Consider the following 13,045-nt stretch of genomic DNA (forward strand, 5'->3'; position numbering starts at 1 on the left):
ATGTTTGGGGCCCTGTTACTCTACCTACTAAGGCTAGATATAAGTACTTCATTACTTTGATTGATGATTACTCTAGATACACTTGGGTTTACCCTATGCGATCTAGAGCTAAAGTGCCTAAAATTGTGAAAGACTTTCAACACATGGTGTTCACTCAGTTCCAAACTGAAATTCATATTTTCCAGTCGGACAATGCAAAGGAATACTTCCATAGTGTTCTCATGGAATTCTTTGCTTCGAGTGGATTGCTTCAACGAAGCTCTTGTGCTAGGACACCCCAACAAAATGGTGTTGCTGAAAGAAAAACCCGTCATCTTCTCAAAGTAGCTCGTGGCTTGTTAATCCATATGAATGTTCCAAAACGTTTTTGGATGGATGTTGTTTTGTGTGATACGTACATCATCAACCGTATGCCATCTTGGTTACTAGAGTATAAGGCCCCACATAAGCTTTTGTTTCCTACAACTCCTTTGTCCTCCATTCTAATGCGTGTTTTTGGGTGTCGTTGCTTTATCCATAACTTGTCCCCTACTCGGGGTAAACTTGGTCCTCGTGCTATTCCTTGTGTTTTCCTTGGTTACCTTTTATCTCAAAAGGGGTGTCATTGCTATGATCCCACCTCTTGCAAGTACTATGTCTTCATTGATGTATCCCTCTTTGAAATTCAACATTTTTTCTCGGTTTCTCCTCAGGGGGAGAGTAAGGTTGAGGAGAAACAGGCTCAGACTCAACTACCTCCTTAACCTGATCCTCCATTCCGTGTCTTTCTTCACCGCCACAAAAGCCAGCAGAGTTCAAGAGCCGTGGAACCTGACACTATGCAACCAACATCATCGGCTTCACCGGAGGTTGATCCCTCTCATCAGCCTAGTACACTTGCTCCTATTGATATGCCTATTCCTCTCAATGTTGATTCCCCTGTCATTAATGATCTTGATGTTCCTATTGCTAAGAGAAGGGGTGTTAGATCTTGTACCACTAGTCATCCTATATCTCACTTTGTGTCCTATGACCATATTTCACCTTCATATCGTGCATTCCTCTCTTCTGTTGACAGTACCCCTGTTCCTAAGAATGTGGCAAAAGCTTTGTCCAAACCTAAATGTACAGATGCTATGAAGGAAGAAATTGATGCATTACACAAAATTGACACTTGGGAGTTGGTGGATCTTCCTATAAGGGAAGGAACCAGTGGGTTGCAAGTGGGTGTTCACAGTGAAACACAAGGCTGATGGAACTGTTGAAAGGTACAAGGCCAGACTGGTGGTAAAAGGTTTTACATAGGTATATGAAGTGGACTATGTAGAGACTTTTGCTCCAGTAGCCAAGATGAACTCTATTAGGATTCTTCTTTCATTGGCAACAAATCTTGACTGGGAACTTCATCAACTGGACATCAAAAATGCTTTCTTGAATGGTGACTTAGAAGAGGAAGTGTACATGACCCAACCTCCAGATTTTTGTGCCAAAGGCAGTGAACAGAAAGTGTGCAGGTTAAAAAAATCTTTATATGGGCTGAAACAATCACCTCGGGCTTGGTTTAGTAAGTTCCACTTAGCGGTTCAACAGATGGGGTTCAAACAATGCCAGTCAGATTACACCCTATTTGTGAAGAAAGGTGAAGAGAAAATTGCAGCTCTAGTTGTGTATGTGGATGACATAGGGATCATAGGAGATTGGGAGGCTGAAATACAGAGACTAAAATAATTCTTAGCCACTCAATTTGAGGTGAAAGATCTAGGCCCCTAATGTTATTTCCTTGGAATTGAAGTTGCCCGCTCTCACAAGGGCATCTTTATTTCCCAACGGAAATATGTACTAGATCTACTAGAAGATATAGGCAAACTAGGGATGAGACCAATTGACTCACCAATTGAACCTAACCATCAACTGGGAGATAGTCAGGGAGAGTTCTTGAAAGATGTGAAGAAGTTTTAGAGACTTGTAGGGAGGCTCTTGTATTTGTCTATGACCAGGCCTGGTATTGCTTATGCAGTGGGTGTCCTTAGTCAGTTCATGCACAATCCTAAGGCAACTCACCTTGAAGTTGTAGAGAGGATCCTTAGATACCTCAAAAAGTTTCCCGGAGCTGGTTTGCAGTTCCAGAAACATGGACATTTAAAGGTGGAAGTATATATTGATGCTGATTGGGTAGGGGCAATTGATGATCGAAAGTCTACCAGTGGGTATTGTGCTTTTGTAGGAGGAAACCTAGTCACATGGAGAAGTAAGAAGCGAAGTGTGGTGGTTAGATCTAGTGCTGAAGTAGAATACAGATCTATGTCTCATGGGGTTGCTGAAATCATGTGTATAAGAAATCTGTTAGGTGAACTGGGTTTTGCAGTTAGCAACCCTTTGTCACTCCATTGCGACAATAAGGCTGCTATCAACATTGCAGCTAATCCCGTCCTCCATGATAGGATGAAACACATTGAAGTGGACAAGCATTTTATTAGAGAAAAACTTTTGAGTGGAGAAGTGTGCACCCCATATGTCAGCTCAGAAGAACAACTTGTAGTCATTTTCACCAAAGGTCTTCATCATGTGCGGCATAATGATTTGTGTGACAGGTTGGGCATGATTGACATCTATGCTCCAACTTGAGGGGGAGTGTTGAAATAATTTATTTTATTTTGTTAGGGTTTGTTTGGTTGATTAAAGAATTTTATTTTTTTCTAATATTGTACTTTACTTATAGCAGGGGCACAAAGGTCTTTTCCCTTCTTATTTTTTGTCGCCCTATATATTATAATAGAAGCTGGCGCCGCCAACACTGTTCCATTTGCCTCTAATCCTTCTTCCTTTCTTTCTTCTTCTCTTCTTCTCCTCTTCTCTTTTCTTCTTTTCTCTTCTTTGCTTCTTTATTTTTCAATCGGATTTATTGTCAAGAGGTGACATTAGAAAGATGATTGATTATTTATTTAATAAGCCCAAGATTATGCAATTTGGACATGGAACTGGCCCAGTTATTGGTTGATCTATGGACTCTGTCAATGAGTCTGTGATGGGATTTTCTCTTTCTTGGTTCTTTGAGTTTTCTATTTAGAACTTTTGTAGTTTTAAGGCTTATATTGGTATGTGATAGATATTAGTTTTAAAATTTATTTCCATTTGAAATTTTGTTAATTTCGAACTATTCTATCCAATTGTATGAGTTAGAGAGTATTAAGGCTCTAAATTGGGGGAATTAGTTTATATAAAGTCTAACAATAACAATGCTACAAGGGAAGGTAAGAACCCGGGTCCTTTGAAGCTTTAGTTTTTTTTTTTTTTGATGAATATTGAAGCTTTAGGATGTTTCCAGCAAATGATTGGGAATTTTCAATATCATCAGATGGTAAGTTGATGTTTTTGAAAATGATAAGCTTATTAGGGAAGGTGAGAATGTGGATCTACTGAAGCTCAACCTTTCTGGAAAAGGAAAAACAAAAGAGAAGATCGTATGTGGTGATTAGAAACTTCAATTTCATTGGAAGGTAAAGTTGATGATGCCCAGTAAGGATGGTGAAACTTCTGATTCAGGAGTTTAGATGGTTCCTGAGATTCAGGTGGAGACAGGTGCTTATATGGTAATGTTTATTTATTTTTTTGATCAGCAAAATAAATGTTTTTTTTTTTTTTTTTTTCTGGAAGGTGTTCAATTAGTTATGATGACAGGAAAAAATTAGGGTGGATGAAGAAAATCAAGGTGTTTATGAGTTTGTGGTAGCTGAATGATAGGTTGTGGTGTGAGAGCAATATTGTATTGTGTTTACAAAGTGGGTTGGTGATTCAGCCATTCAGGTGAGTAACGAACTTGTTTATGGTGTTTTTCTATGCTAAAAACTGGGTGTAGTATGTTTTCAGAGCTGATTAGTTGAAGAAGAGACCTTTATTTTAGTAGCTGATCATTGTTCAAATGTTTTAGACATATGGCTGCATCAACAAATAGTTCCAAAGCTGCTGTTGTGTTACAGTCAGACCTTATGAATACCTAGTTGACTACTGTTAAGCTTAATGGTACAAACTATGTAACTTGGGTTAAATCAGTTGAAGTATCTCTAATTGGAAGAGGAAAACTAAAATATATTAAGGAGGATAAGCCAAAGAGTTGGTCTGATGGGTACAATGAATGGGTGCAAGAAACTGTATAGATAATGACATCACTGTGGAATAGTATGGAGAATCATAGTAGTATTAATCTTGTGTTTCTGGACACTGCTAAAGAAATTTGGGATCATGCCAAGCAGTTGTATACGGGGTAGGACAATGTGCCAAGGATCTATCAGCTGCATCAAGAGTATTTTAACTCTCCAACAAGGTGATGGGAGTGTAGCTGAATATTTTGCAGGCCTGAAGAACCTAAGGAATGAGATAAATGTCTATCAGCCTCTGTTTATAGACTTGAAGGTACAACAACAACAAAGGGAACACTTGGAAATTGCAAGACTTTTGTCTGGGTTGAGAACAGAATTTGAACCAGTGAGAGCTCAAATTTTGGGTAGTAGTGATCTCCCATCTCTCTCAGAGGTGTCCTCACATATTAGGAAGTATCAATTTTGAAAAGAAATGTTAGTAGTACAATGGAACAAAAGAAGCTTTGGGGATGTCAAAACTAGAAAAAGAAAGGAGCTGATAAGTTCTTTAGGGAAGACCCAAGGAAGGAGGTGGCTACAATTTTTTTTTTTGGGTAAGTAGAGAGGTGGCTACAATTGTAGATAGGGAAGAAATTTGTTGTTGACAGAAGTCTAGGATGATCTGGTTTAGGAAGAGGATAGAATTAATCATTTCTGTGCATACACATTTTTTTTATCAGCAAAGAAAATCATTTATTGATTTTAATCTGAAATTAAGATACAGTACTTACTACTTTCCATAGCAAAGTAGTTTACAATACTGCCCAAAATAAGGATGGTCTATCAGCTTCCTGCTTGGCTAACACATCTGCCAACCCATTAGCTTCCTTTTTAACCCAATTGAAAGTAGAGTTAAATCTCTTTGCAAGTTGGTCAATTTGTCTAAAAGTGAATCTTAGCTTCCAAGGTACTGACTCAATTTGCTTTGCCCATGTTATAATCAGAAGTGAGTCTCCTTCAATGTCCAGCTCTCTTGCCCCTATTCTGCAAGCTTCAGTCCTTGCCATAGAGCCTTTGATTCAGCTTGGATTGAGTCTGCAAGCCCGATTGGTCCTGAGAACAAGGCCAGCACTACTCCATGATGGTCTCGAAAGACTCCCCCTACTCCTGCTCTTCCTGGGTTGCCAAAGGAACTCCCATCGAAGTTTAGTTTCAGTTTATTTGGCCCTGGTGCCTGGTGGTCTCCACTCCACTCTTATAGTTTCTCTATGTGGTTCTGAGAGTACCACTTCTGTCCAATTTCTTATGAAGTCATCCATGGGAATACCTTTGAACAAATCCAAGGTTTTGACCCAATGTACTGATCTGATTTTGATGGCTTCAATCACCTCCACTAAGGATTTACATTTTCCATTGAAGATCCTCTGATTTCTCTCTTCCCAAATTGACCAAACCACAGCAGCACGTACTGTTTTCCACACACATCTTCCCCTTTTCTTCTGTTGCCTTAGGAAGGTTGGGTTGAAGAGACTCACTATGTCTTGGGGGGGGGGTCCATCTGCATCCAAAGAGAGAACAGAAATAGTCCCAAATAGAAGAAACAAATGAGCTGGAGAGCAGCAAGTGAGAGAAGGTTTCACCACAAGCCTTACAGAGAACACACACATGGGGAGAAAGGCACATGTTTGGCCTTTTTTTCTGTGGCACGTCACGGGTGTTTACCTTCCCTTGAAAAATTTCAGCAAAGAGCTTGTACTTTAGGAGGAATTGGTTTACACCAAATTTTTATGCATACATATTCTAAAGCAAGGACAAGGAGATCGGTGCATGCTTCAAATGGACAAGGAGATCAGCTAATGGTTTAGACATGTTGGCTAAACAAGGGACTGTGAGGGAGAGAATGTTCTGGGCAGTTTTGTAAGAAAGATTACAGGGGGATCAACACCTGTTTAGGGGTTGACAGTTGTACTTAACTCTGGAAAGTTATTCTTAAGTTGTATTAATGAAGTTACCGTTTCCAATAAAAAAATATATTCTAAAGCAAGGAAACATAATTACATTTCCAGGCTCAATCTTTTCTTTTCTTTTTTTTTTTTTCTGTTTAGTCATGAATTCATGGAAAACTATGATCTTGTTTGTTTAATGGACCTAATGGCTTCCAGCATCAATTTCTACAAGGAGTTGTATGCATGTCCTGTCACTGATACAATTACTATTCTATGAATCCTCTGCAGTCTCTTGAATTTAAAGTTATTATTAAGATTGGACGCACTCACACCCAAGATGCAACACCTTTAACTCTTGGACAAGAATTCAGTGGGTATGCTACTCAAGTAAGTTTTTCTCTCTATTGTACCTTCTTCCTGGTATATAAGAGGTGCTTCTGTATTTATTTAAGTACTCCATTTGCAGGTAAAATATGGAATTGACAGAATCATCTGCACTCTTCCTCGCATGTATCAAGTAGGTGACTGAAATTTTGCATTTGATTAGTTTTTCCCTTCTTTTGAGTTCTTACAAGATGAAGTCTTCTGAGCAGCTTGCACAAGGTGGGACTGCTGTTGGAACGGGACTGAATACCAAAAAGGGGTATGATTTCCTTGGGCTCAAAGAATTTCTTATCTTTCTTCTTTCTAATTTTTCTTTGGAGTCATTGTCATATGTCCTGATTGTCATATTGAGCCACTGCTAGCAAAACCTATGGATACAGACACAGATTATTTTGACACAGACATAGATTTTGGACATAGCAAGCCTACAAAATTGATAACCACAAACAGTTTTATATTTATGCATATGTATGAATATCACCAATAGTGCATGCATACTTAGTTTGATTATATATGCAAGCCATTGATTGCTACTAAAGTGCCCAGCTATTAAGATGATACCCTTTTGAAGGTTGACGTTGTTGAACTTACAAAAAGTGAACTTTAGTAGCAATCAATGCAAAGAGGTAAACTTGTGCAATGAAGTTGAAATAGTGAAAAGGAAGAAGATGACAAGTGATTCAACATGAAAACCTTTGCATTTTATGAATAGTTTGATTATATATGTTGATCTTATAAAAAGTGCGGGTCATCCCAATTTTAGTACAGACATCTCAGCCTTCAAAAGGGTATCATCTTAGTAGCTTGGCATTACTTAAAGAAAATGCAAACAAGTAAACTTGTACAATCAAGTTGGAATAGTGAAAAGGAAGATGACAAGTGAGTCAACATGAAACCATGCTAGAGGGGTTTCCAGGTTGAAGCTTATTTGAAGTACATAGCAACGTCAACCTTCTTTACACCTACAAGACATCTAGAATAATCCACCAACCTTGTCCACAGATTTAACCAAGGTGCGTTTGTTGGACATCATTGGGCTGTACCATTTGTAGGAAATGAAGAAACACTTTTCCCTTTATAGAAGGAACCAAACAAATTACCAACACTATAAATTGCAGCCATGTGCTGATCAGGTTGGAATTTGTCTAAAGTACAATGCAGCATTATACTTCTTTATACCTCATACAGGAGATATAGAGTAGTTTATTGATCTTGCGCACAGATTTAACCAATATATGTCTTCTTGAACATTGTTGGGTTATACCGTTTTTAGGGAATGGAGAAATATTTTTGTTCTTTGTGAAGGAATTTTCATCTTTTGATAAAAGAAACCTAATATCCACTTCTTGTTTGTTAAAATTGATGATGATAAAAGCATAATATTAACAAGAACAACAATTTCTTACTAGTGATCATTTAACTATAAGGTTTAAAGCTACAAGGAAAAAGGTGAATGGGAGGACTGGAGCAGCATTACATCTTAATCAGTTATATTGCCTAAGGATATCAAGACACACGGTTTGAGAAGTCGAATGGTTCAATTTGTTTAGGAAAAACAGCATATGGCAAAAGCACCATATCTGTGTGTTTGCATCCAAATTCCTAAGTCTGGAATTTTCTCTCTGCCACTGTTCAAAGCTATCAGCAGCCTCCTGATGAGATACCAATTATGTAAATTCTCAATTAGACTTAAGAAATTGGTAGATTAGCAACCTCTAGGAGTAACTAAATATAGAATCAAGCATATGGAGCCATTCAAAGACATCAAAAGCATAAATTCTAAAGATGAAAATTTGAATTTGACCAAGACAATGAGAACAAGGATTTAATAGGCCTATTAACAAAAAGATGTTACCATATGGGCTAGAAGGGGAATTTGCTTTCTCAATTGGAATTCATTAGATGGGCAACCCACTGCATGAGGCTCCCAACAATGTGGGGTATGGTTTTCTTTAGATATTACTGATTCACTGTGAAATTATATCCTGTTTTGTGTTGTGAATTTTTTGTACTGATTTTTGTTTTTGGTTTATTTCTTTATACTTTCTTTTCACAATATTTGCATTTTATCTCAGGTTTGATGTGAAAATTGCTGCAGCTGTAGCTGAAGAAACTAACCTACCATTTGTCACAGCTGAAAACAAGTTTGAAGCTCTGGTTAATTTCTAAACCCCATAAAGTTCCCTTTTCTATACACACATATCTAGGTGATAGAAAGTGGGATTTAAATCATTGATCAAATTTCTTTCTCTTTTGACTCTTCATGATAAATTTATTTGGTTTGCTCCAATTCTTCATGCTTTACCAGGCGGCACATGATGCTTTTGTTGAAACAAGTGGAGCCCTAAACACAATTTCTGCTTCCCTTATGAAAATTGCAAATGATATACGTTTATTAGGGAGGTACTTTCATGCTCTGTGTGTGTGCTTGATTATGAATTTTCGTTCATTTATTTGGCATTATTCTTGTGAACTTATGATGTTTTTTCCCTCAGTGGTCCACGTTGCGGTCTTGGTGAACTTATTCTTCCTGAAAATGAGCCAGGCAGCAGTATCATGCCTGTAAAATCCTTTCCTTGATTTATTCTTTTTTTCCCCTTTAGGAAAAACTACAGTTGTAATGTAAAGCAGTAAAGTCATTTTCCTTTTATTTTGTAATAGTAGCATGGAGTTTCTTCTGTTTTCAGGGGAAGGTTAACCCAACTCAGTGCGAAGCTCTCACGATGGTCTGTGCACAGGTAAATAGATTGACTTACACTTTCAAATTCATGTTGGACAGTATGAAAAGGACAAATCATTATCAATCAACTGTTGATTATTGAATATAATAATCTCTTGACCACATCATACTAGGAGTATTGAGTAGGCTGATATCTATAACACATTAATGCTGGTCAAATGAAGAACTCTTTCTTTGTAAAATTATCATTATTCAATGTTTGCCAGAAGAGTTAGCTTCTTTTCTGAGCTTAGCTGATAGATGTCTTGGCACTTTGTAGGTTATGGGAAACCACGTGGCAATTACGGTTGGTGGATCAAATGGCCATTTTGAGTTGAATGTATACAAGCCATTAATTGCTAGTGGCCTTCTACGTGTATGTTTTTTCATTTCTACTGCTATAATCTATACTTGAGAAGAGATTGTACTAGCTTTGGTTCTTTAAGGAACTTCTATTAATTTTGATTCGAGGGTTTAATTATAACATTCCCTAATCTTTCATTAACCATTGTCATGAAGCAGAAGGAAACAATTCTTTGCAACTTTTGCTTTGGCATCCTAGAAACTCAATTAGTTAATAGTTTTTCTAGCTTTACATTGAATAGAATATCTTGATGAATTGCATTACCAATGAGTATTTCCCTCTACAACTTTCATTTTATCATTTGTTTCTATTGATATTCTAAATTTTTGTTTCCAACAATTGTTTATGATTCTCTATTGGCAGTCACTGAGGTTGCTTGGTGATGCATCTATTTCCTTCGAGAAGAACTGTGTTAGGGGTATTCAAGCCAATCATGGAAGGATTTCAAAATTACTGCATGAGGTATGTCTTAAGTACATTGCAATTATTGCCATTCTTTCATATGGGAAAATCAGAAGTAACTGACCAAAATGCCCTGCGATGTTTTTCCTGGCATTGCAGTCTCTGATGCTCGTTACATCTTTGAACCCTGTAAGTCTCTTTTCTATTTATTCCTTAGATGCTTCATCAAGCATGTTTTTATTGCTCACATTTACTTTTCTAAACTTGTAGAAAATTGGATATGACAATGCTGCTGCGGTTGCCAAGAAAGCACACAAAGAAGGAACTACCCTGAAGGTTATAATTCATGACTATGGAATATTGGATTTTCTTTGGTATTCTGGATCTGTTGTAGCAATAGTGAAAATTAGCTGTACTATAAGTGATGTGTCATGCAAATCACTTTCCTTCTCTTGTTTGAAGTTTTTTTTTTTTTTTTAAGTGACAGTATTTCTCAAATATTTTAAGTCCTCAAACAATTGTGTACCTAACATTGAAACCATAGGCTTCTCTTTAAATTACCAGCTATTTTGGGATGGCCTTTGTCAGTGGGAGTAGAGGTGTATTTGATGGAACATGAGCAAGAAAAATAGTAAAACTAGTCATAGTTTTCAAGGCGCCAAGGCAAGGCTAGGCAACAGTGGGGCGCCTTGTTGCCTAGTCACCTAGGCGATGGATTTTTTTTTAAGTAAAACCATACATCCTAGGGTAGTTCCCTATGTTCCATAACCATCTTTCCTTAATAATTATTCATAATTTCATAAAAGAAGTATAAATTTCATGTTTAAGTCTAGAAAATCAACATTTTATGAGAAGAAAAAGAACAAAGGAAAGAAAATTCAAAAAATATAGGGGCTGAACCCCTACTTTTGTTATAGGAAAGAAGAAAAGAAAAGGTGGAAGAAGAAGAAGAAAATGTGTTGATTATGCAAAATTTTAAGTTCTTCCCTTGCTTATTGGTTTAGGTTTTGAAATTTTTGAGGGTTCAATCAAGGATCAAATTTTCAATACGATACGCCCCGTATCGGGTTTATTGTATTGTATCAAATATATATATATATATATATATATATATAAATGAAATTGAAAACCAAAGAAATAAAAAAAAGGGGGAGTATCGTTATAAGTACCGATACACCTCTCTGAACCATGGGTTCAATACAGCAGTTGGCAATGTTTGCGTTGATTAAATCCTAACAAAATAAGAAAATAATAAAATGAAATTAGTATATAAACACAAAATGAATATTCTAGTTTAATAATGTCTATTTTATAATTATAATGTCAAAAAGTTATAAATATAAAAGTATTTTATAACCCAGTGCACAAAACTGCTTGGCAACTGGGCGAGGCGAGCCTCCAAGGGCGCCTTGTCGCCTAGGGTGAATAATAGAACCCATTGTTGAGGAAGTACCATAAAAAATTTTGACAAGTGTTCAACCTGCAAAAGCTTTATAGCTGCAGTTAAATAGAACCCTATCTTTTAATGGTGACCTAGATGGAGATGATTGTTTACTTTTGACCAAATATTATTTCCTGCTGGAGTTCATTTACCACCTTAGCTTATGAAAGTTTTACCATCTTTTTTTGTTAGGCATGCTAAATTTCATCGACTGTGCTTTTTATTGACAATCATTTTATTTTGATTACTTTGAGTGGCAGCTGATGCACCAGGTAATTTAAACTCTAACCTGTGTATGATAAAATTTGTTTGATTGAACAGTAAAAAGGTTGCTATTCCCAACCTTAATTGAGTGAGGAGGAACGCAGCACAAATTCCATTAGTGTCGTCATACCAAATGCTCCAGACTACCTTAATTTAAATTAACCAAAAGTTGCATACAGTAAGGATGTTAGATTCCCTACTGTTCAAGTAGGCTAGCATTTCTTTTGCACATGTTGCTCATTGCTTGATGCCATCTATTTTCCTGGATGTTGCCAAATCTCAATCTAAAAAATTCTTATTTTGCAGGAGTCTGCATTGAAACTTGGAGTGCTTGCTTCTGAAGAATTTGACAAACTCGTGGTGCCTGAAAAGATGATTGGTCCCTCTGACTGATTTGAGAAAGATATTGGAGTTCTTACAAAATCTTCCGAGACTTGACAGCAAATTGCCCTGAAGTTCCATTTTTGCACACCATCTCATCTCCAGTTGATTGGATGGGGGTAGATACATATGATATGCATATAGCTAATCAAGCCGTAACATTGATGTATCCTCCACAAATGTTGTCTTGTTTTGAGTAGGTGATTTTTGGTTCATACCACAGGGCAACTGATACGCAGTTGCATCAATTTAATAAGGAAATCTCCTGTACCTTTATAGGAGAGAGAAATTTGGAGGAAATAGAATGGTGGGTTCATGAGAGACAGAGGGGCCAAATTCATCATGATGATGTGCCTAGACTCTAGAAAGGTTCTTCCCTGAAATAAATCAATTATTGTAATACATGAGACTAGCTTTCATTATTATTATTATTATTATTACTATTTTTTTTTTGTAAAAGGGGGAATGCATTAATAATAAAACCAGTACAATATCATAGAGTTTGCTAGATGGGGTTTGTCTGTTCCAGATTAATCCAATCTGGGCAATCAAAAGGAAAGAGACCCCTATCCACGAAGCCCCGCTGGGCTAGCTTGTGAGCTGTATTGTTACAATTTCTGTTAATGAAATTTAAGGAAAAATCTAGGCCCACTATAGCAAAAAAGATGTCTTTCACCAAAAGAGAAATATCAGCTGAAAAGTCTGAGTCTTCTCCTGAACGTGTCTGGCAGTCTGTCTCAGTAACACACCTTTCAGTCCCAGCAAGCTTGGCTAGGATGACAAGGCTTGCTAGGACAACACCTTGTTTAACAACAAAAGTTTTTGCTTGGAGGGCTGATGAAACAAAAACTGATCCAAAACAAGTTGCAAGGCTAAGACGAGAACTGTCTCTGATTATTACACCAAAATTACCTTTGCCATCTTTAAAGTCACCGTCTGTATCAACTTTAAACACTCCGTTTTTTTGTGATTGCCAAAAAGGGAAAAACTCCTGTCGAGTTTCAGATGCACTTGTACCTCTTGAGCAGGGCTTCAGAGTCTCTGCCATGAGCTACAATTATCTGTTCACATTCAAGATAATGCTATCAA

General features: G+C 37.1%; 1 protein-coding gene across 2 annotated transcripts in view; it reads left to right on the top strand.

Annotated features, from left to right (window-relative positions):
- The window catches only part of LOC104589001 (fumarate hydratase 1, mitochondrial-like), a 36,211-nt gene extending 23,796 nt beyond the window's left edge, over positions 1 to 12,415 (top strand). Inside the window, exons 7-18 of one of the 2 annotated variants that reach the window (XM_010247161.3) lie at positions 6,290 to 6,388; positions 6,468 to 6,518; positions 6,595 to 6,644; positions 8,461 to 8,542; positions 8,694 to 8,788; positions 8,881 to 8,947; positions 9,073 to 9,123; positions 9,385 to 9,480; positions 9,832 to 9,930; positions 10,030 to 10,059; positions 10,141 to 10,206; positions 11,882 to 12,415. In XM_010247161.3, the coding sequence (XP_010245463.2) occupies positions 6,290 to 6,388; positions 6,468 to 6,518; positions 6,595 to 6,644; positions 8,461 to 8,542; positions 8,694 to 8,788; positions 8,881 to 8,947; positions 9,073 to 9,123; positions 9,385 to 9,480; positions 9,832 to 9,930; positions 10,030 to 10,059; positions 10,141 to 10,206; positions 11,882 to 11,968 (873 nt within the window). In that variant the 3' untranslated portion in view covers positions 11,969 to 12,415. Of the gene's footprint in view, positions 1 to 6,289; positions 6,389 to 6,467; positions 6,519 to 6,594; positions 6,645 to 8,460; positions 8,543 to 8,693; positions 8,789 to 8,880; positions 8,948 to 9,072; positions 9,124 to 9,384; positions 9,481 to 9,831; positions 9,931 to 10,029; positions 10,060 to 10,140; positions 10,207 to 11,632; positions 11,696 to 11,881 lie in introns of those variants that run through there. The other variant, XM_088902412.1, reaches the window with a different exon arrangement.
- The last annotated feature ends 630 nt before the right edge of the window (positions 12,416 to 13,045 follow it).

This window comes from Nelumbo nucifera, chromosome 4 (genome assembly GCF_055504915.1).
Source record: "Nelumbo nucifera cultivar China Antique chromosome 4, China Antique-T2T, whole genome shotgun sequence".
NCBI classification, from domain to species: Eukaryota; Viridiplantae; Streptophyta; class Magnoliopsida; order Proteales; family Nelumbonaceae; genus Nelumbo; species Nelumbo nucifera.